This window comes from Crotalus tigris, unplaced genomic scaffold, assembly GCF_016545835.1.
Source record: "Crotalus tigris isolate CLP2741 ecotype Arizona unplaced genomic scaffold, ASM1654583v1 scf7180000017666.379230911805:20528666, whole genome shotgun sequence".
Lineage (NCBI taxonomy): Eukaryota > Metazoa > Chordata > Lepidosauria > Squamata > Viperidae > Crotalus > Crotalus tigris.
This window is the reverse complement of record NW_024096552.1, coordinates 9,462,123-9,484,747: the sequence shown is the minus strand read 5'-3', so window position 1 is coordinate 9,484,747 and position 22,625 is coordinate 9,462,123. Positions and strand designations below refer to the sequence as shown.

Below are 22,625 nucleotides of genomic sequence, written 5' to 3'. Positions count from 1 at the left end.
CTGATTTTTCAGATTTCATTCCTGCTTTCTGAACCACTTTGCTCATTCAAACCCTAACCACCAGATCTTTTCCATTTCCCTTGATAGGAAACTTCTGGAGATTTAGAAAGTTGCCTTTCAGAGACAACTTTCATGAAAGTATGTCTCTTCTAAATATTTAATCCAACAAGAAACAGAGAAGGATATTTGGAACACTTGCAATGATGATATTTTATTTCACTGATATCCAATATTTTAAATATTACTTCAGTTGACTAGTTCCATGTCTTTTATATTGTCAGCTATCATAGCAGTGTCATCAACATAGTGAGGGTTACTCCTGTTTATTCCTGTAATTTGAAAATATTTCTTATCTTGAGGTGGATGAACAGAGGTATGATGTTGAGATCATGGGAAGTGATAGTTCTGCTCTACACTGCATGGTCGTACCACACCTGAAACAGTGTCCAGTTTTGTCATTGCAAGAGAAGAAAGTGCACAAATAACTGTGTGGAATCAAAAGGCAGGACAACAGGCAAATGAGGAAGGCTTGCTGCAGTGTTTATTAAACAGAATGTACTGGGAAGTGAGAATGCCTTCTCTGAAAGAAAAGTGAGACACCCTGCCAACAAAGAGATGCACTCATATATATACATTTCAGAAATATGGAGAGAAATTACATAGGTACAAGTAATACATATTCATAAGTAATAGCATAATATATCTCTGGTTACTTCCTACCCTTTTTTATTTTCAGAAAACAATAGTCTTAGTGAAGAAAGAAAAGTTTACATCTTGAGGTACAGGGAAACTCATAAGAACATTCAGAGAGAAAACTACAATAGGTCACTGTGAGATAGATGTTGCAAGCCAATTCTTTCTGTTTCAGTTTGTCTTAAACTGTTCCCTTCAACTGAAAATTGATTTACCCTACAACTGCAAGAGGCTATATAACAGAATAACAGCGTTGGAAGGGACCTTGGAGATCTTCTAGTCCAACCCCCTGCTCAAGCAGGAGACCCTGTACCATTCCAGACAAGCGGCTGTACAGTCTCTTTTTAAAAGCCTCCAGTGATGGAGCACCTACAACAGGCATGTCAAACTGTCGGCCCATAGGCTGGATGCATCATGCCGAAACGGCACCCAACCCATTGCCGGCAATGGGGAAAAAGTCACGATATGGCACACAATGTCACGTGACGTCGTGAGTTTGACATGCCTGACCTACAGCTTCTGAAAGCATGCTTCAGAATATTGAAAGCCTTCAGATTATTGAAAGCAGGATATTTACGTCTACAGAAAACATAACCCAAAGGCAAACTTGAAGAAGCTTAGTTGATTGTATGCAAGCAGTCATTAGGATACAGCGGTTTTAGGATACAATAACATGAATGAATTTCAAGACAGGGCACAAATATTAAGGGGAAAAGATAAAGTAAAAATTTAAAAGGAAAGATACTAATACTCAATGGATTTTATGACATTGTATGATATGGTACAGCACAGATTTTATAAGGATGTGGAGATAGTCCCATACGTACTATAGATTTCTCATTGAGCTTTTTCACTCCTTCAGGCACCTGGAAACAGAAAGTCCTCAGCAGGCTGGTTAGGATAATGAACAACTCAATTCTTGACAACTTTTCTCCTAAGCAGACACGCTGCCCTGTGGAAGAGACATCATTCCATTAGCAATCATCTAATATTTGAAGGGCTGTCCAGGATGTGGATTCTTCAGAATTCCTTAGGGTTGGACAAGAACCCTGGTGGAAATTTTACATAAAAAGATCCAAATTAAAAATAAGGAACAATTTCCAGATTCCGAGAGCTATTTAACAGTTAAACAGCTGCCGCCTGGAGTCAGGGATAATCCATCAGTTTTCAAGAAAAGATTGGGTAGCATTTTGAGTTGGATCATCTCAGGATCCTATTTCTGGACATGGTGTTGGACTTGAAGACTCCAAAGTCTTTTCCAATCATTTATTTCTATGATTGTCTGATTCTAGGCAGTTTAAGAGAGATGCAATATGAAAGAGATGTGCTGGTCTACTGATTGTCCTGAATTGCTACATAAAGTAATCCTCATTCAGTCCTGCTACTGAAAGGAAGGCAATATTAGCTAGTAGAAGTGGGCTATGAGGGACCTGGTCATAAGATCAAAATATGCTGGTATGTTGCTTTTCTTGAGAGACAACGACTCTGTGTGTCAGCAACACAAGCTATTTGGTCTTGAGTTATGATATTGCATATTTCTATCTCATGTTGTTCTTAGGTTCATAGACTATGGGAAGATGTCAATTTGCTGGTCTCACTAGGTTAACCCTTCCAACGTTTGTCATACATTCAGATTCAGGAAGGGGCGCCTGCTTTTTCTGCTGACCTTCTCATCTTCAAGTCCTAAACTAAGATTTTCTTAATGACACTGAAGTCACAAACAAAGCAGACACAAATGTAAGGGGAAAAATTAATTATTTGTAGGGAAAGGGGTTTTTGGAGTGGTAAGGAAGTTTCCTTTCAAATGAAAAAGGGCCTGTTTTAAGAAGCAAGGAATCATAAAATCATGGGCTAAAGGCAGTGGTGGGATTCAAATATGTGACCAACCGGTTCTCTGTGTGGATGCGGTTTCCAGAAGTCCATTCAGGGCCTTGGCAACAAAAAATTAGCTATTGGTTCTGCTGAAGTGGTGCGAACTGGCTGAATCCCACCACAGGCTGAAAGGACATTGGAGCACTTCTAATCCAATCACCTTATAGAATGGAAGACTTTATACCATCCTGAACGAATGGTTGTCCAATCATTTCTTGAAAACCTCCAGAGAGGCCCACAACTCCAGGAGGCAAGCTGTTCCCCTGGTTAATTGGTTTCATTGTCCGGAAATTTCTCCTTAGTTCCAGGTCGGATCTCTCTTCAACGAGCTTCCATTTATTGCTTCTTGTCCTACTCTCAGGTGTTTCTCTGTGGCAATCCCTCAAATACCAGAAGACAGCCAACATGTTACCCCTAATCCTTCTCTTCGTTACGCTAGACCAGTGTTTCCCAACTTTGGCAACTTTAAGGGATGTGGACTTCAATTCCCAGAGTTCCCCAGTCAGCATGGCTGGGTGGCAAATTCTGGGAGTTGAAGTCTACATATCTTAAAATGTCTGAGGTTGGGAAACACTGGGCTAGACATTCCCAGTTCTCTTAACCATTCATCATGTTTAAGCTCCAGACCCTTTATCATCTTTGTTGCTCTTCTCTGCACTCTTTCTAGGATCAGAGTGCATCAGTGGCACTCAGACAATCAGGTAGTTTACCAGGCCACCACTTATGCCCCGCAAAAGCACCAGTGCAATCCAATCTAGTAATAGTAGTAAAGTTGGAAGGGACCTTGGAGGTCATCTAGTCCAACCCCCTGCTCAGGCAGGAAACCCTACACCATTTCGAACAAATGGCTGTCCAGTCTCTTCTTAAAAACTTCCGGTGTTGGAGCATGTACTGCTTCTGGAGGCAGGCTGTTCCACAGATTAATTGTTCTCACTGTCAGGAAGTTTCTCCTTAGTTCTAGGTTGCTTCTCTCCTTGATTAGTTTCCACCCGTTGCTTCTTGTCCTGCCTTCAGGTGCTTTGGAAAATAGCTTGATTCCCTCTTCTTTATGGCAGCCCCTGAGATATTGGAATACTGCTATCATGTCCCCCCCTTGTCCTTCTCTATATTATCTACTAGGATAATATAGCAGTTTCTGCTGTTGAACTGGCCTAGACAAATGAATTCAAACGATATTAACATTTAGCATCCTGAATCACAAGTTAAGGTTACATTGGTCAAATTAGAGCAAATACACTGGAATAACACACCCCAGAAGTCTTTTTCGGACCAGGCAACCACAGTTTTTGGATTCCATTTGGAACAGATCAACTTTGCTCTAGATTCTGGCCACAATGATTTCACCTGGTACAGATATTGTCCAGATAATCTCATTCTCTGCAGTAAGCTATTCACATGTCCATAATGTAAAACTAATAGAAACTCCAATCACATCTCAAACTAGAGGAAATAGAGATTAAGATGAGACAATTGTTTCAGGTTCAGGCAGTCAATGAAAAGGAAAATAATGGTTTTAAATTTCCTGAAAAACATTACAAATTGCCTATTAATCACAAACTGCCTTGAATAATTCTATTTACCTGCTCCAAATGGCATAAATGCTTCTGGAGCTTGAAATTTCCCATCTTTGTTTAAAAAGTGATTTGGGTTGAATTCTTCAGGTGTCTCCCATTCCTCAGGATCCAGAAGAACAGAGCGTAAATCAGCCATAATAATGCTCCCCTTCAATAACAACAGAACAGAAAGGAAATTTGTTAGTAGGGTGTGATGAAGGTGTGATGGATCTGTCAGTCAAAGAGGGCAATGCAGGACACGTCCTCCCAAGCTATATTCCTGCAGGAGGAAGGAACTGGAGCAGGGGAATTATGGGGGTGTAGTTGGAAGGACAGAGAGATCCATATGGCATAGTGATCAAAGCTATTAAACTAACAATGGGGAAATTTGGTTTCCAGACCACACATGACAGTGAAATGGGAAGAAGTGGAATACCCAGGAGAGATACCGTAAATGCCAGCGTATAAGGTGACTTCCGCGAGCGCTGAAATCGGCGCCAAAGACGGGGGTCGTCTTATACGCCGAGTCGTCTTATACGCCGGAAATACTGGTAGTTTCTGGCGTATAAGACGACGTTCTAGGAATGCGGCCCAGCGATAAAGACGGGGGTCGTCTTATATGCCGGGTCGCCTTGTACGCCGGCATATACGGTACATATGGTGTATCCATGGCAAAAAAAAATCATCAGGTTCTACTTTGCTTGTGGAAAGCTGACAAAGAAGGTTGCAAATGCAATTATGTGATTGCAAGACACTAATTGTGAACCAGTTGCCATGTACATGAATCATCAAAATAAAGAGGACAGCAAGTACCCCCTAATCTAAGGAGAGAGAGCAGTAGCTGTACACAAAAAACCATCTCCTCCTCCAGTAATATTTTTAGCAAACAATAACTTGTGGGGTTTCCAAATTATTGACCAAATATGTCATCAGATAATCCACAGATATTGGCTGCTAAGGACCTCTCTTTTTTAAAACAATAGTCCTGGCATTCAGCGAGCTTGCATTGTGATCAAATCATGACAATTTGTGCTACCGAGCCATTTCCAGGTGTTATTGTTTCAACTCCTTGTCTCTGAAGAAAAGTGGCAAAAACTCACAGCCACTTGGAAGTTTGGCATAGACCCAAAGTCCTAGAAAGGTGCTTTGCAACTGTCAAGTCAAGAGAGGTCCATCTCCTGTCATTCTTGGGGCTATTGGCAAGCTGTAGAGATGTGGATATCTCTTTGAGTCTCTTAATATTTACTTCTTCAAATACTTTTTGGCATTTCAGTCTCATTTCAGCCTGTTATTTCTGAAATAACAAAGAACCTATTGGTTGGCCACCTGGTGGCAACTTATGGTGGCAACAGAATAAGTAGATGATACTATACAAGCAATGAGGAGACATGACAAAGGGAAGAATACCCAATAGACCATGGATGACCATAGCTCTCTTAGGTTCAGCCCTTAATCTCTTTGATTTTTTTTGTATTATATTTAAGATTTTACTTTTGAAAAGGTTTAGATTTGTCAGTTTAAACCCATTCAATGAAAACCATATTTCAGTTATTTTTGCCCATATCGTTTTGCGCTGCAATTCCTGAGCAAACATATTTCTGCAACTGCCATGTTGGGCTTCTCCTTTCTCTACCTTTGGAATGTGGAAATCCCGCATTGTCACATCTCTTATGCTTTGTCTGGGAATTGTTATAAATAAAACATATTTTGCTCGTTGGGTTTCATGTATCACTGCATTGGTGTAAGGCAGCTTGTGCCGATCTTCATAGGAGATTGATCCTGAGGAACCAAAGACATCTTCAATCTCCTTGAGGACTTTTTCTGGAGAGAGAGAGAGAGAGAGAGAGAGAGAGAGAGAGAGAGAGAGAGAGAGAGAGAGAGAGAGAGAGAGAGAGAGAGAAGGAAAAAAGTGATAAAGTACAGGCAGTCCTTGATTTACAACAGTTCGCTTAGTGACAACAGTTCGAAGTTACAATGGCACTGAAAAAAGCGCCCCCCAAGCCACAGCCGAGCAAGACACCTGCCTGCCTGCCCGGCCACGTTCTTCCTCCTGTCCGAGGTTTTCATTGTTGTGAGCATTTCTGTTGAGGATTGGCAGTGGGGGTGGGGTGGGTGTGTTTGGTTTTATTCCCCTGTCTGCTGGGTGGTTGCAGCAGGTTTTGGTCACTTCACATGACCCTGGGACACTGTACCATCATAAATATGAATCAGTTGCCAAGCATCTGAATGTAAATCACAAGACCCTGGAGATGCTGCAACATTCCAGTTGATTGGCACTTCTTCAGGGCTCAGCAGAAGCACCAGGATCAGCACCGAGCTCCAGCTGGAGCCTGGCACTGATCCTGGCGCTTCTGCTGACCCCTGACAGCCCTGCAGCTCCAGCCGTCTCTCGCTCAGGCTTGTGCAGTGCTGCCACTGGTTCAGCTCATTCCCCTCCCCTGCTACCACTTTTCTAGTAATGTGGGAAAGAAATAGAATAACATAGAATAAAGAAGAATAAAGAATAATAATAATGAAAAATCGCTAAAAGCAAAAATCACGTGTCTGCATAATTTCTGGAAGAAAGCTATGTTAGCCAAAAGCTGTATTAACAGTACGTGAATGATCTAATGCATATTTAGAAACATTGTATAAAAGTAAAAACTGCCTTCATTGTATTCCCATGAGAAATGGACCTAACGTGTGAGAAACTATCTGAATGTTACACAAAGTAGATTCCATATACAATGTAAGATTCCATCTATGCTTCCTTTGTTCCTGAGAGAAAGAAACCTATAAAGCTTTAGTTTAGACCCTCCCCCTTGTTCAGAAATTTGCTGATTGTTAAATCACTTCTGAACCTTTTGCGCAAAAATAAAAACCTCTCTTTCATCCTTGGAATTCGTAAAAGTCCTCTTTTTTAAGGCTTTTATTTTTCCACAAGACTAGGATGGTCGCGTACCACCTGCCAGGTGCCAATGTACCACAGGTGGTACCCGTACCACTGGTTGAAAAGCCCTGGCTTAGAGAAACTACTACAATAATGTTCCTTCCATCCTTTTCAGAATGAGGTGCAGTTTTGAATCTATAATGGCAGACTGTGTGAAAACTTAATCTTATTCAATATACTGAAAATTTAGTCAATCCATACTACTATATAGAAGTACTAATACAGGTAGTCCTCGACTTACAACAGTTCATTTGTGACTATTCAAAGTTACAACAGCATTGAATAAAGTGACTTATGACCATTTTTCACAGTTAGAACCTTTGCAGCATCCCCATGGTCATGTGATCAAAACTGGGATCCTTGGCAACTGGTTCATAGTTATGACAGTTGCTGTGTCCCAGGGTCATGTGATCTTCTGACGTGCAAAGTCAATGAGGAAGCCAGATTCACTTAACTGGACTACTAACTTAACTTCAGTGATTCATTTAACAACTGTGGCAAGAAATGTTGTAAAATGGGGCAAAATTTACCTAGCAAATGTCTCATTTAACAACACAAATTTTGGGCTCAATTGTGTTCATAAGTCGAGGACTACCTGTATACAATTACTACAGCAATGTTGTAAAATATTTTTTTTTTAAATCTTTATATTTATACAATCTGGTTTCTTTTAATTTGCAAAACTATCTATCTTCATTATGGGTTCCAAATGTTCATAGAATATTATTGTGAAGATTAAGTTTATCATTCAGTAGTTACTGAGATGTCAAACAATTCCTGTGTATTTTCCACACTGAGACCAGTCACTTGTTCCCACTGCCTAGAGTTGTCTCACCTTGGATGTCGGGATGGTTTGCCAAGAGGAGCACTGCCCACATCAGGCTGACATAGGTTGTTTCTACTCCAGCAACAAACAATTCAAGCAGACAGCAAGCCAGGTTCTCTTCACTGCAGGCAGAGTTGGGATCATCCTTTCTCTATGTTTAAAATGAGAAATTTAACTTACAATAAATTCTAGGCTTCCTTCAATATGTTTAATGTTATTAGCCATAAATTATTTGTGTCTGTCTGTCTGTCTGTCTTCTGTCTGTCTGTCTGTCTGCCTGCCTGCCTGCCTGCCTATCTATCTATCTATCTATCTATCTATCTATCTATCTATCTATCTATCTATCTATCTATCTATCATCTGTCTGTCTGTCTATCTATCTATCTATCTATCTATCTATCTATCTATCTATCTATCTATCTATCTATCTATCCATCCATCCATCCATCCATCCATCCATCCATCCATCCATCCATCCATCCATCCATCTATCTATCTATCTATCTATCTATCTATCTATCTATCTATCTATCTATCTATCTATCTATCTACCTATCTCACCTAAATGGGTGGTTTGCAATAAAACCGTAAGAACCATAATTAAAAACAAGGTTAAAACAGAGTTTTAAAAAATGGATTTAAAAAAGTTAAGAATTAAAAGATAAAAGAGGCAGAAGGAGTGCCCACCCCCATCCCAAAACATACCCCACTCAGACCTCTATGCCATTTGGCAGAACCAGATGATGAAACTCTTCTGCAAAGCCAAAAGAGTGGGGCCTCACCTCACCTCTTGGGACAAGATGTTCCACTGTGTGGAAGCAATGGCAGAGAAGGCTGTTTGTGTAGTCTCTGCCAGTCAGAATTCTGCAACCAATGGGGTCTGTAACATACCCTCCATGCTTGACTGGGTGGGATGGGTCAATGAAATATGGACGAGACTTGTTGTCCTGCCATGAAGGGCTTTAAAAGTAATAATCAACACCTTAAATGGACCTGGAAGCAGCCTGGTAACCAATGCAGCTCACATAGCAGAGGTATTACATATACAATGTCAGAGATGCCCAAAACTGCACGCCACTGCATTCTGCACCAACTGGAGCTTCAGGATACTCTTCAAGGATAGCCCAGTGTAAAGTGCACTGCAGTAGTCTATTCAAGAGGCGACTAGGGCATAAGTGTCAGAAAGAATGGCCTCTAAATCCAGGATAGGGTGCAACTGGAGCACATCATGAAGTTGAGCAAAGCCACAACTGTCACTGTCAGCAGGAGTTGTGAATCCAGAAGGACCCCTAGTTTATTCATTGAATCTGTCTGAGGCAGTGCAATCCCATCCAAGATCAAAAATAGTAAACCTCCAGATGCCAAACAGGCCCGTACCTTCTTGAAGCTTGTTGTTTTCCATCCAGACCTCCTCAGTCTCCAAACATTGCCAAAGGGCATCCACAGGGACAAAGATGTGCAACTGGGTATCATCTACATACCGATGATACCTCATCCCATAGTGATGGAAGATCTCACTCAATGGCTTCATGTAGAGGTTAAAAAGGAGTGGAGACAGCACTGAGCCTTTTGGCACCCCCACAAATTGGGACAGACTGCTTGCTCCCTATCAACAACATTTGGGACTGGTCTCATTTGAAGGAGGTGAACCAGCACAAAACCATGTCCTCAACCCCCATCTCCCAAAGCCAACCTAAAGGCATACTATGGTTGAAGGTACTGAAGGCCACCAAGAGGTCAAGAACAGTCATAAAAATGCACTACCTCTAACCCATTCCTGCCATCTAAAGTGCTTATCTAAAAGTGCTCCATATTTATCTATGTCAGGGGTGTCAAACTCAATTTCATTGAGGGCCTCATCAGCATTGTGGTTGCCCTTGGGGGGCTGGGTGGGTTCGGCCATGGTGGGTGCAGCCTACTTGGTGGGCATGGATGGAGTGGGTGTGGCCTACTGGGTGGGCATGGCCAGCTCTACATCGTTTGCGTCAAGGGTGCCTGTGGGGGCCTGGGTAGGAGTGGAACAGATCTGAGGGTCTCTGGCAGAAGGAGATGGGACCAGGGCAAGTGCCAAGGCATGGTCCACTGGAGGAGCCTCACTGTTTCTCTCAGGCCATGTGGGACTGGATGGTGGTGCGGGCTGCCCGGAGCCCTGGGCAGCAGAGGTGAAACGCCCAGCCTGGCCCTTGAGCACCCGTGGCACCAAGCCCAGCCCCACTTCCCCAAGGGGGCACCCAGCTGCACCTATCTCCTCCTCAAGGCTGCTGCTGCTGTGCTGCCAGAGCCCATCAAGCCAGATATGTGAAGTAGGCAATGGTCCATTTCTTCCAGACGATGGTCCATTTCTTCATTCCCCACAAAGGGTGACACCTCCCCAGCATGACCCAGGGGGTGGGGCTGACAGGGCAGGGGCTGGTTCCTCACTGTTTCCAGACAGCCTTGTGGAGCTAAGACTGAATGCGTTTCAGCATAGATGGCCACCACAAAATTGTACATTGGCTCCCGGCCGGCCTGGGCCAGGGCCAAGGCAGCGGGGACCGTTCCCTCACTGTTTCCAGGATGGCTTCGTGGGCTGCATGAAACCACTTCCCTGGACCTTGTGTTTGACATGTCTGATCTATGTGTTCACATATACAGCTCCTCACCACAAAAAAGTATTTTTATGTATGCATGCATCATTTCCCCCTCCTTTCTGAAATGCATATATGAGTGTATCTCTTTATCTGCAGTTGTATGTCTCCCACTACAATTAGTTGACTTACAGCCACAACTGAGCTGAAAATTTTGGTTGTGAAGCAAAACATTTGTTGTGAATTTTGCCCCACTTTATGACCTTTCTTGCCACAGCTGTTAAATGAATCACTGCAGTTGTTAGTAACATGAATCAGGCTTTCCCATTGACTTTGCTTGTAAGAAGGTCGCAAAAGTGATCACATAACCATGGGACACGGCAACTGTCATAAAGACATGCCAGGTGCCAAGTGTCCGAATTTTGATCACGTGACCATGGGGAAGCTGCAACGGTTGTAAGTGTGAAAAACAGTCATAAGTCATTTTTTTTCCAGTAACTTTGGACTGTCACTAAATTGTTGAGAACTACATGGAGGAGGACAACTCCATTATGTACTGTCTAATAAACCACATGGTGTTTTCATGGCAAAGATACTGGAGTGGCTTGTTGTTTCCTTCTCCAGTGGATCACATTTTGTTAGAACTCTCTGCTATGACCTTTCCATCTTGGGTGGCCCTGCACGACATAGCTCATAGCTTAAATGGACTCCAGAAGATGGTAGAGGACAGGAAGGCCTGGAGGATCATTGTCCATGGGGTCACGATGGGTCGGACATGACTTCACAACTAACAACCACAAAAATAAACCACAGCCTTCATCAGTCATCCACAACAATCCGTAGTCCCCAAATAATAAGAAAATTCTGAATGTATCCCATGAACACAAACTTCCAAATACATATCCCATCATGTCATGGGTCCTAATGAAAAATGAGTAGCACAAGTTGGCATGATAAATAAAAAAATAAATGTATACATAAATGGGCCAAATACCTTTTCCATTTGTAGTAGATAGAAATCAGTGAAATCCTGTGGTTCATGCAGAGACTGATATTGTTTGTGCCTTTCTATTTCCTGCCTTGCAAATGAAAGGATACTCTTTGCAGAGTCCAGAGCCTTCTGGTGAGGCCCTGGAAGATATTTCATCAACCACGGGATTGATTCATATATCTAAAAACGCAAAAACAAAACCCCATCACTTCATATTATTACGAATAGTTAGAATAAGGATTTTTCCCTCTGCATAAGAGTTAGTGTGAAGAAAGAGAAGGTAGAAGTAAAGATAAATATTGGCCTCCATAGCTGCTCTATCAAGTATAATGCACTTTCAGAAAAAGGGTTACTTATTTACTTGAAGGATTTGTATCACCTGTCAATTTGAGACATGACTCTGATAGATAGTACTGAAGGCCGCCAAGAGATCCATGGGGCCCATAATGGGTGCACCACCTCCATCCCAGTCCTATCACAATCATCAATAAGCATTTATTTATTAAACTTGCATGCTGTTCATCTCGCCAGAGGTGATTCTAGGCAAGTTAGAGATCTGGTTGCTTTAGTCCAGGCATGTCAAACTCGCGATGTCACATGACTTTGCACAATGTGTTGTGACTTTTCCCCCCATTGCCGGCAAGGGGGTGGGTGTGGTTTCGGCGGCCCGCGGGCCAGCAGTTTGACATGCCTGCTGTAATATAAAAGGTCACTCACCAGATGAAAAACACCACCTGATATTCTTACAACAGTCCTTATGTCTTCAATCAACTTCAGGAAGGTTTTATCTTCGTGTACAAATTGGTGGCCAAAGCTAAAAGCACATATCACATTGGAGACTGAATTGATCAATGGCAATGAAGGATCAAATGGCTGCCCTAAAAATGAAAATATATATCATTAATTCAGCTTCCCCTGATAATACTGAGAACCTGTAATGAGAACTCAGGGACAACTGGAGTCTCAAGGCAATTTCTTTATTTTTATAGGAAGTCAATAAAATACATCAATTTTCAGATAGAGATCATGAATGGCTTCTTGCAAAACAACTTTTCAAATAAGCACCTAAGTTACTAAGACCCTATCCACCTAGGAGTTTGCTATACACCCTTCCCATCCTGGAGGTGGCAGGAAGCCATGCCATTGTAAATATGGTGCCCACTCTTATTACACATCTGGAATAAATCAGGGCTCTGCTGTTGTCCATACAGCTTTTACCTTCAACCTGCCAAGGTCTGTGATTAGTATTCCTTCAATTAAAATTCCGGACTTGACAAATAGCATAGAGGATATAAAGGGCCTCTTCCAATTGTCATGCTGCATAACTGCATTTTGGCATAATTGCATTGATGATGATTTTATTTTTCCCCTCAGTTTGCTACAGCTTGTCCTCTTCTCTTTCCTTCAACCTTTTCCAACATTAGAGCCTTCTCTAGGGCCTAGATCTTCACATAATGGAACCACTGTTACATAATTTAAGCTGGGTTGATTTGTTTAATGCTCAATTTAGAATAGAATAGAATAGAATAGAATAGAGCTGGAAGGGACCTTGGAGATCTTCTAGTCCAGCCTCCTCTCAAGCAGGAGAACCTATACTATTTCAGACAAATGACTGTCTAGTCCAGGAGTGTCAAACTCGCAACGTCACGTGATATGTTGCGACGTATCGCAACTTTTTCCCCATTGGTGGTGTGGACGTGGTTTCAGAATGACACATCCGGCCCACAGGCCAGCGGTTTAACATCGCTGGTCTAGTCTCTTCTTAAAAATCTCCAATGATGGAGCGTCCACGATTTCTGGAGGCAAGCTATTCTACTGGTTAATTGTCCTCACTGTTAGGAAGTTTCTCCTTGATTCCAGGTTGCTTTTCTCTTTGGTCAGTTTCCAACCATTGTTTCTTGTCTTGCCCTCTGGTGCTTTGGAGAATAGTTTGACACCATCTTCTTTGTGGCAGCCCCTCAAATACTGGAATACTGCTATCATGTCGCCCTTATTTCTTTTCTTTAGACTAGCCAAACCCAACTCCTGCAGCCGTTCTTTATATGTTTTAGTCTCCAGGCCTTTGATCATCATAGCTGCTCTTCTCTGAACTTTTTCCAAGGTCTCAACATCTTTTTTGTAGTATGGTGACCAGAACTGACTGCAGTATTCCCGGTGTAGTCTCACTAGGATTTTATAAAGTGGTACTAATACTTCATGTGATCTTGATTCTATGCCTATGTTTATACAACCCAGGATTGTATTAATTTTTTTGGCTGCTGCTGCACAATGCTGGCTCATCATTTGTTTGTTTTCCTTGATGTCCATACTGTTCTCAGGAGTCTACTCCAACATGAAAGTTCAAAACCATCAATATTCTTTCCAGCTTGCTTTTTCAAAGTCCAACATTAACTTCCACAGAGCATCACAGAGAATATCATGGTTTGCACAGTTCTGATCGTCGTAGGTATGAAACCATCCCAGCATTCGGATATCTTTCCTGGCTGCTCTACCAAGTGTTAATCTGCCATCAACTTTATATAACATTTGGAAAGCTTTTGAGCATGAATATAGGTTGGTTAAACACCATGGTACCATAGAGAGCCAATCTGGCCTAATGGTTAAGACACCAGGCTAGAATGTGGGAGACTTGATGTTCAAGTTCTGTCTTAGCCATGAAAGACAGTGAGGTGACTTTGGGCCAGTCACTCTCTTTCAGTCCAACCTACCTCACAGAGTTGTTTTTGTTGTTGTGAGGAAAATAGGAGGAGGAAGGCATGTTGGATATGTTTATTGCCTTGAGTTATTTCTAAAAATAATAAAATTGGGATAAAAACAAATAAACAAATAAATAAAATAAAAATAGGGACATTGAATCTGTTAGTTGTTCTAGTAGATTGTGGAGACTAAAATTAACAAAAGGGTTCTTCTGTCATTAGTGATGTCCCACAAATTATTCCATAGATTGTCTCTTGATTTAGAATCAAAAACTGATTTTAAATCTACTACTGCTCCATGCCATAGAATATTAAGGCCTAATGTACATTTGTCTGCCAAGTAGGATTGGATCATTTCCTGACTGATTGTGGATTTAACTTACCTAATCTTGCATGCTCTCTGCTACGTTTTTGTGTGTATATACTCACATATAAACCGAGTCGTTGTGTGAATTGTGATGGAAAATGAACTCACCATTCTGTTGCAGAGGTATGAAACCAAGCTTCATAAATGGCACACACACAGTTGGAGAGTCATTGAATTTTATAGCTCTAAACAACTGATTACCACTGCATGGATCCAACCATGCTGGAATTGGGTAGGTCTAATTTAATGAAGAGAAGGACAAGGGGTGACATGATAGCAGTATTCCAGTATCTCAGGGGCTGCCACAAAGAAGAGGGAGTCAAGCTATTCTCCAAAGCACCTGAAGGCAGGACAAGAAGCATCAGATGGAAACTAATCAAGGAGAGAAGCAACCTAGAACTAAGGAGAAACTTTCTGACAGTGAGAACAATTAACCAGTGGAACAACCTGCCTCCAGAAGCGGTGAATGCTCCAACACTGGAAGTTTTTAAGAAGAGACTGGACAGCCATTTGTCCGAAATGGTATAGGATTTCCTGCCTGAGCAGGGGGTTGAACTAGATGACCTCCAAGGTCCCTTCCAACATCATTATTGTTATTATTATTGTTGTTGTTGTTAACCATACATCATTTCGCAAGAAGTCTTAACACAGCTCTACTAATGTTTAGAACATGCTTTACAGCAGCACTATAGATCTTCATTCCTGTGATCCATCACTCCAAGCAAAGCATTTTAAGAGCTGCAAGGCTCCAGACACAATAAGAGCAGAAAAATAATGTTTGAGTTGCTTGGTTGCCTTCTAATGGTCAACCAGCTTTGTGCAACCAGATACAGCCAGTGGAAAAGTGCTACTGAAGAGCTGGATTAAAGGTGCTTTTCCAAAAGGCAACTGGACTTTCTCCAAGAAAAGCATCTTTGGGACAGCCATGACCTTGGCTAACTGAGAAGGAAACTCCGAGGAGCTGGAGTTTCAGAAAGGGTTTAGCTGTACTTGGGAGTACAGCTCCCAAGTACCCAAGTTTAGTGTACTTGGGAGCTGACGAGTATCCTAAGACCAACATGTGAAGAATGGGGCAGGGGTGGACAAAGAACTCCTGGATCAGACTAAAGAAACTGGAAGCCAACCGAATAAGTTGCATCCCCTTTCAGGCCTCTTCCCCAATATAAATCAAAACACCCTTCATTTCTTGCACATAGTATCTTGAGGAAAAAAAATTAGGAAAAACACTAACTCTCAGCAGTGGGAGAACATAAATGCAAGGGGAGGCATAAGTCCAAATAACAGTTAGTGGGACACTGTGTCAAAGAGGTATGGATTTGTCCTAAGCAAGCGTAAAGATTATTGCCATATGCAAAAATAATTGTTCATGGTGGTCTCTGAGCTTAGTTGTTTTCTTGCAGGTATTTCATTACCCAAACTAGGTGACTGTCCTCTTTGCATCTTAAGAAGACAGAACTCTTGGAATAATTCTTTCAACAGACATCTTTTATTAAGAGAAAATGGTTGCAGGCGTTCTAGACAGGACTTGGGGTCCAAGCTCTCCCATTCAAGGTTTTAAGGGGTTCCCCAGTAGCCCCACCCAATCACCCCCTTCTTCCAGTGACAGTCTCAGGCATTACACTCCCACCCCCTTCTTCTTACTGCCGGCTGGATGGAGACTTCAGAGAGAACTACATGAAGGTAATAGCCCCATTGTTATGGTTAGTCCTTTTGGTGATATACACATCCAGTTCCTTTGAAGTGTACCAAAGGAAGTGAGGGCCATAAAGCCCCTTTGTTCACCCCCCTTCCCTTCATCGTATGACAGAATCCAGAGAAGGCAGAAATGGTATTTTCTATAGTTGATAACTAGAGATGAAATATAATTGGATTCTGACAGTGACATCATGAGTGCTAGTTCAAAAATTAATAATTGTTCAGATGTTAGTTACAACTCTGCTTCCATGACCTCTACTGCACAGAGTCAAGGTTGATGTTTGCTAGCCCCCAGTCACTGACACAACTGAGTTTTACTAAGTCTGTGTAATATACAATGCAAGAAGGACAGCAGACTACACAGTCCAGTCAGAAAAAAAAAGAAGGAAACAGGAGGAGCAACTGACTTTATTGCATTTCCTGTTTGCTTGTATGGAAGATAAGAGAGTATTACTGCTATTTTAATTTTTATAGATTTGGCTAGGCTTCTTACACTAATGGGTCACTGATTATGATTCTTCGCTATTCATTCTCTTGGACTCGGGTTGCATTTAAAACTGTGAAAACCACATTCTTTGGCTTAGTTTGCTAAAGAGCTCACTGTTGTCTGTTATTATTGCCCTGTATCTTAAGCCTGTCTTCTGGAGTGTTGGCTACTCCTGCCAGGTTGGTGTAGTCTGCAAATTTGATGAGTTCCCCATCTATCCCTTCATCCAAATCGTTGATGAAGATGTTGAAGAGCACTGGGCCCAGAACAGAGCCCAGGGGCACCCCACTACACACTTCCCTCCATGTAGATGCGGTTTCATTGAGGACCACATGCTGAGTATGGCCGGTCAGCCAGCTACAGATCTATCTGGTGGTGATGCTGTCTACCCCACATTTTTCTATCTTATCAAGTACTAGGTTGTGATCTACTTTATCAAATGCCTTACTGAAGTCCAAGTAAATTATATCCACAGCATTCCTCTGGTCCACTAATTTTATGCCTGCTCTGTGCCTGCTCTTCATTCTGGTGTCTATGCTGTACAGAGTCAATCTTGCTTTGTTTGACAAAGAGGCCCAATAAGCTGTAGTTACCCTTTGAGCTCTCTCATTGCTAATGTTACCTACCTTTTGTACGTGCAAAACTTTTTACAAGTTGCTGGGCTTCGTCTTTAATCTGATGCTCAATCATTTTATTCCCTAGTCCCATCAGCCGCAAAGAAGCATTACCAATCTGTCGCTGCTTCTTCCAGATGTGACCATTTGCAAATATAATACCTGAAGACATAATAAATCAAGGAGAAATTATTGATTACATTCATTTTTGTTCATTTTTTTGAAAAGGACAAAGGAAATGTTGACTCTAGAAAGAGCAACAAAGATGATTAGGGGACTGGAGGCTAAAACATATAAGGAACGGTTGCTAGAATTGGGTATGTCTAGTTTAACGAAGAGAAGGACAAGGGGGAACATGATAGCAGTATTCCAATATCTCCGGGGCTGCCATAAAGAAGAGGGAATCAAGCTATTTTCCAAAGCACCTGAAGGCAGGACAAGAAGCAAGGGGTAGAAACTAATCAAGAAGAGAAGCAACCTAGAACTAAGGAGAAACTTCCTGACAGTGAGAACAATTAATCAGTGGAACAGCTTGCCTCCAGAAGCAGTAAATGCTCCAACACTGGAAGTTTTTAAGAAGAGACTGGACAGTCATTTGTCCAAAATGGTGTAGGGTTTCCTGCCTGAGCAGGGGGTTGGACTAGATGACCTCCAAGGTCCCTTCCAACTTTACTACTACTACTACTACTACTACTACTACTACTACTACTACTACTACTACTATTATTATTATTATTATTAAGAAACCATTATTGTGGCAGATCATACATGCTTACATAATAGCAATAGCAGTTAGACTTGTATACCACTTCATAGTGCGTTACAGCCCTCTCCGAGTGGTTTACAGAGTCAGTATATTTGCTCTCAGCAATCTGGGTTCTCATTTTACTGAAAGAAGGATGGAAGTCTAAGTCAACCTTGAGCTGGTCAGGACTGAACTACTGGCAGTCTACTGGCAGTCAGCAGAATTAGCCTGCAATACTGCATTCCAACTACTGTGCCACCACAATTCTTACATACATGTAAGTTTCAGTAAAAGATAACCATATTTTGCAGGCAACTCTTTCATAAAATGCAAGTAATAGCAGATCTTCACTGTATAATCGGAGCCATTACTGGCAAACTAATCTCTTGATATTAATAAGGCCACAGAGAATCCGTTGGTTTTTGTCAAACTAAGTTGAAACGTCTCTAGAGAAAATCTATATGGTTACTAAGATTCAACACCAACTTGATAAATGAAACCATCAAGTTGATGTTCTTGGATAATCCAGTTCTCAGAATTAAAATTTATAATACAGAAAAGGCAGATGTAAGCCAGGTTTTATCTTTTAGATCCATTAATAGATGGAAATGATACCTTTGCTATCACTCTCCACTTATGTATTTGTCTGATGTAACTCAGTGGCAGTTTTTGCAATTACATCTATTGATAACCAGTTTGAACATGTGACTTTTCATTCTCAGATACAATTAGTCAATCACTAAAGGTTTTGATGTGTTATAGTTTACTATTAGTCTTTATAACATTGCATTAGTGCTGAATAATAACTGAATGGAATAAAGAATTAGTAATAGTAATAGTAGTAAAGTTGGAAGGGATATTGGAGGTCATCTAGTCCAACCCCCTGCTCAGGCAGGAAACCCTACACCATTTCGGACAAATGGCTGTCCAGTCTCTTCTTAAAAACTTCCAGTGTTGGAGCATTTACTGCTTCTGGAGGCAGGCTGTTCCACTGATTAATTGTTCTCACTGTCAGGAAGTTTATCCTTAGTTCTAGGTTGCTTCTCTCCTTGATTAGTTTCCACCCGTTGCTTCTTGTCCTGCCTTCAGGTGCTTTGTAAAATAGCTTAATTCCCTCTTCTTTATGGCAGCCCCTGAGATATTGGAATACTGCTATCATGTCCCCCCTTGTCCTTCTCTTCGTTAAACTAGACATACCCAATTCTCGCAACCGTTCCTTATATGTTTTAGCCTCCAGTCCCCTAATCATCTTTGTTGCTCTTCTCTGTACTCTTTCTAGAGTCTCAAAATCTTTTTTACATCGTGGTGACCAAAACTGGATGCAGTATTCCAAGTGTGGCCTTACCAAGGCATTGAAGAGTGGTATTAATACTTCACGTGATCTTGATTCTATCCCTCTGTTAATGCAGCCTAGCACTGTGTTGGCCTTTTTGGCAGCTGCAGCACACTGCTGGATCATATTTAGGTGATTGTCTACTAGGACTCCGAGGTCCCTCTCACAGTTACTACTATTGAGCATGGTGCCACCTATGCTGTACTTGTGCATTTGGTTTTTTTTGCCTAAATGTAGAACCTTGCTTTTTTCACCATTGAATTTCATTTTGTTAATTAGTGCCCAGTGTTCAAGTCTGTCCAGATCCTTCTGTATCTTAAGCCTGTCTTCTGGAGTGTTGGCTATTCCTGCCAGCTTGGTGTCATCTACAAATTTGATGAGTTCCCCATCTATCCCTTCATCCAAATCGTTGATGAAGATGTTGAAGAGCACTGGGCCCAGAACAGAGCCCTGGGGCACCCCACTACACACTTCCCTCCATATAAATGCAGTTTCATTGAGGACCACTCGCTGAGTACGGCCGGTCAGCCAGCTACGGATCCATCTGGTGGTGGTTCTGTCTACCCCACATTTTTCTATCTTGTCAAGTAGTAGGTTGTGATCTACTTTATCAAATGCCTTACTGAAGTCCAGGTAAATTATGTCCACAGCATTCCTCTGATCCACTAATTTTGTCACTTGGTCAAAGAAACGCAATAAGATTTGTCTGGCATGATCTATTTTTGACATGTTGGCTTTAGAGTTTCCGATTTTACCCAGACAATGGGAAAAGACATTAAAGCTAAAATGTTCAATAAATATTAGATTATATAGATAGTCCTTGATTTATGATCATTTGTTAATGGCTGTTCAAAGTTACAATGGCATTGAAAAAGTGGCTTACAACTGGCCATTATGGCCATTGGAACATCCTCATGGACACATGATCACAATTCATGCACTTGGAAACTAACATGTATTTAATAAAAGTTGCAATGTCCCAGGGTCACGTGATCACCATTTCTGATCTTCCCAGCCCACTTTCAGCAAGCAAAGTCAATGGGGGAAGACCTCTGTTTTTGACAAACCCATGTTGGCTCTTAGTAATGACTTTGTTTGCTTCTAGGTGTTCGCTGATTTGTTGTTTGATTATCTTTTCCAGAATCTTCCCAGGTATTGAGGTCAGGTTGATAGGTCTGTAATTTCCTGGATCCATTTCCCCCCTTTTTTAAAGATAGGTACTACATCAGCTCTTCTCCAGTCCTCTGGTAGTTCCCCAGTGCTCCAGGATCTTTGAAAGATATAGTTCAGTGGTTCTTAGATTATGTCTGCCAGTTCCTTCAGAACCTTGGGGTGTAGTCCATCTGGTCCTGGTGATTGGAACTCGTCTAGGCTGGACAGGTGCTCACTTACCATTTTCTTGCCGATCTTAATTGGGGAATTCACACAATTGCCATTTTAAAATTTTTTTGGGGGGGGGGGAGAGGAGGTGTGTCTCCACTTACAGTGAGACAGCTCACTTTTTCTAATGGCAACCTAGTCAAATTCTGACAAACTATAGACAGTAAGAAAAGGGACCTTGAGAGAAATATGCAAGAATACTTCCAAAGGCAAAAAGGGTTGAAACATTTATTACGTTAAGATAATGAGACCATTAAGGAATCAAGATATTTTCCAAAGCACCTGAAGGCAGGACAAGAAGCAACGGGTGGAAACTAATCAAGGAGAGAAGCAACTTAGAACTACGGAGAAACTTCCTGACAGTTAGAACAATTAACCAGTGGAACAACCTGCCTCCAGAAGCAGTAAATGCTCCAACACTGGAAGTTTTTAAGAAGAGACTGGACAGCCATTTGTCCGAAATGGTCTAGGGTTTCCTGCCTGAGCAGAGGGTTGGACTAGATGACCTCCAAGATCCCTTCCAACTTTACTATTATTATTATTATTATTATTATCGATCATCGCACAGTCAGCCAGATGTTCAGACTGGATTTGGCATTTTGTCTACCTATCGAGTCCTTACCCAGGACCTGGGATAGGCAGATGTGGATGTTATTATTATTATTATTATTATTATTATTATTATTCAGATAATATTCAGAAATAAATCAGGCAAACACCTCCCTCATTCACTGAAGCGTAAAAAGGAGGGAAGCATAGTATAATCAGACTTGCGAGTTTCTATTACTTAGTTAGCCCATCTCAATAGATTATAGCTTTGCTTTTCCTGTGGAGTTGATTCTGATCTGATTTTTCTATCAGAATCAGAATAACAGAGCTGGAAGGGACCTTGGAGGTTTTCTAGTCCACTCCCCTGTTCAAATACGAGACCTTATACCGTTTGAGACAAATGGCTGTCCAGTCTCTTCTTAAAAGCCTCCTGTCACATGTTCCGACTAATGAAGCACTTCAAAGAACTTTCAGGCATGTTTCCTAAAGTCTTTATTTGCAGAGCTACAATTTTTGCCGGTCACCATGTTGGACTGGTTAATGCCAGAATCTGAACTTCCTGTCGCTGGCATCAAGCTTTCCTTGCTCAACCCCTCCCTTTTCATGCAGTCACAGGTCACATTATCCAATTAGTGAGAAGGTCAAACGTTTACTTCCTCTTTCTTTCCCGGGCTTTTTCCCCGCTCAGTCTAAGCTAAGTATTAACCCAATAAATGCCAGACAGTTTTGCATATTGTCAAAGCAAGAATATACAGTATTTGCAGCATTGACATCTCCAGCAATAGGGCACCCACAACTTTTGAAGGCAAGTTGTTCCACTGGTTGATTGTTCTCACAGTCAGGAAATTTCTCCTTAGTTTTAGGTTGCTTCTCTCCTTGACTAATTTCCATCCCTTGCTTCTTGTCCTGCCTTCAGGTGCTTTGGAGAATAGAGTGTCCCCCTCATCTTTGTAGTAGCCCCTCAAATATTGGACACTGCTGTCATGTCACCCCTAGTCCTTCTTTTCAGTAGACTAAACACACCCAATTCCATCAACTTTTCTAATAAGTCTGGCATAAACATAATGCTGAAATTGTTTACTTTCTGCAACTTACCCCTTCCTTTTCCTTGAGATGAAAAGAAAGCACTTACAGTTCGATCACTAAATTCTTCTCCATATCTAATCAAGCCTTCTTTTACAGCTTTGAATCCAGACAGCACCACAATACATTGTTTCCCCAACCACAATGTGTATATATTCCCATATTTCTTGGCCAGCTGTGAAGTAAATCAGAAATGGGAAGAACAAATGTACAAATTTACAAAATAAAACAAATATTACTTTGTC

The 22,625-nt window shown here is 41.5% G+C and overlaps 1 protein-coding gene across 1 annotated transcript in view; it reads right to left on the bottom strand.

Moving 5' to 3' along the window:
* Positions 1–1,454: 1,454 nt before the first annotated feature.
* Positions 1,455–22,625, bottom strand: part of LOC120305060 (cytochrome P450 2J2-like) — a 31,481-nt gene continuing 10,310 nt past the window's right edge. Inside the window, exons 2-9 of the mRNA XM_039336366.1 lie at positions 22,393–22,555; positions 17,303–17,452; positions 12,149–12,309; positions 11,435–11,611; positions 7,883–8,024; positions 5,752–5,939; positions 4,146–4,287; positions 1,455–1,645 (exon numbers count right to left, since the gene is read on the bottom strand). Coding sequence (XP_039192300.1) covers positions 1,455–1,645; positions 4,146–4,287; positions 5,752–5,939; positions 7,883–8,024; positions 11,435–11,611; positions 12,149–12,309; positions 17,303–17,452; positions 22,393–22,555 — 1,314 coding nt within the window. The remainder of the gene's footprint in view (positions 1,646–4,145; positions 4,288–5,751; positions 5,940–7,882; positions 8,025–11,434; positions 11,612–12,148; positions 12,310–17,302; positions 17,453–22,392; positions 22,556–22,625) is intronic.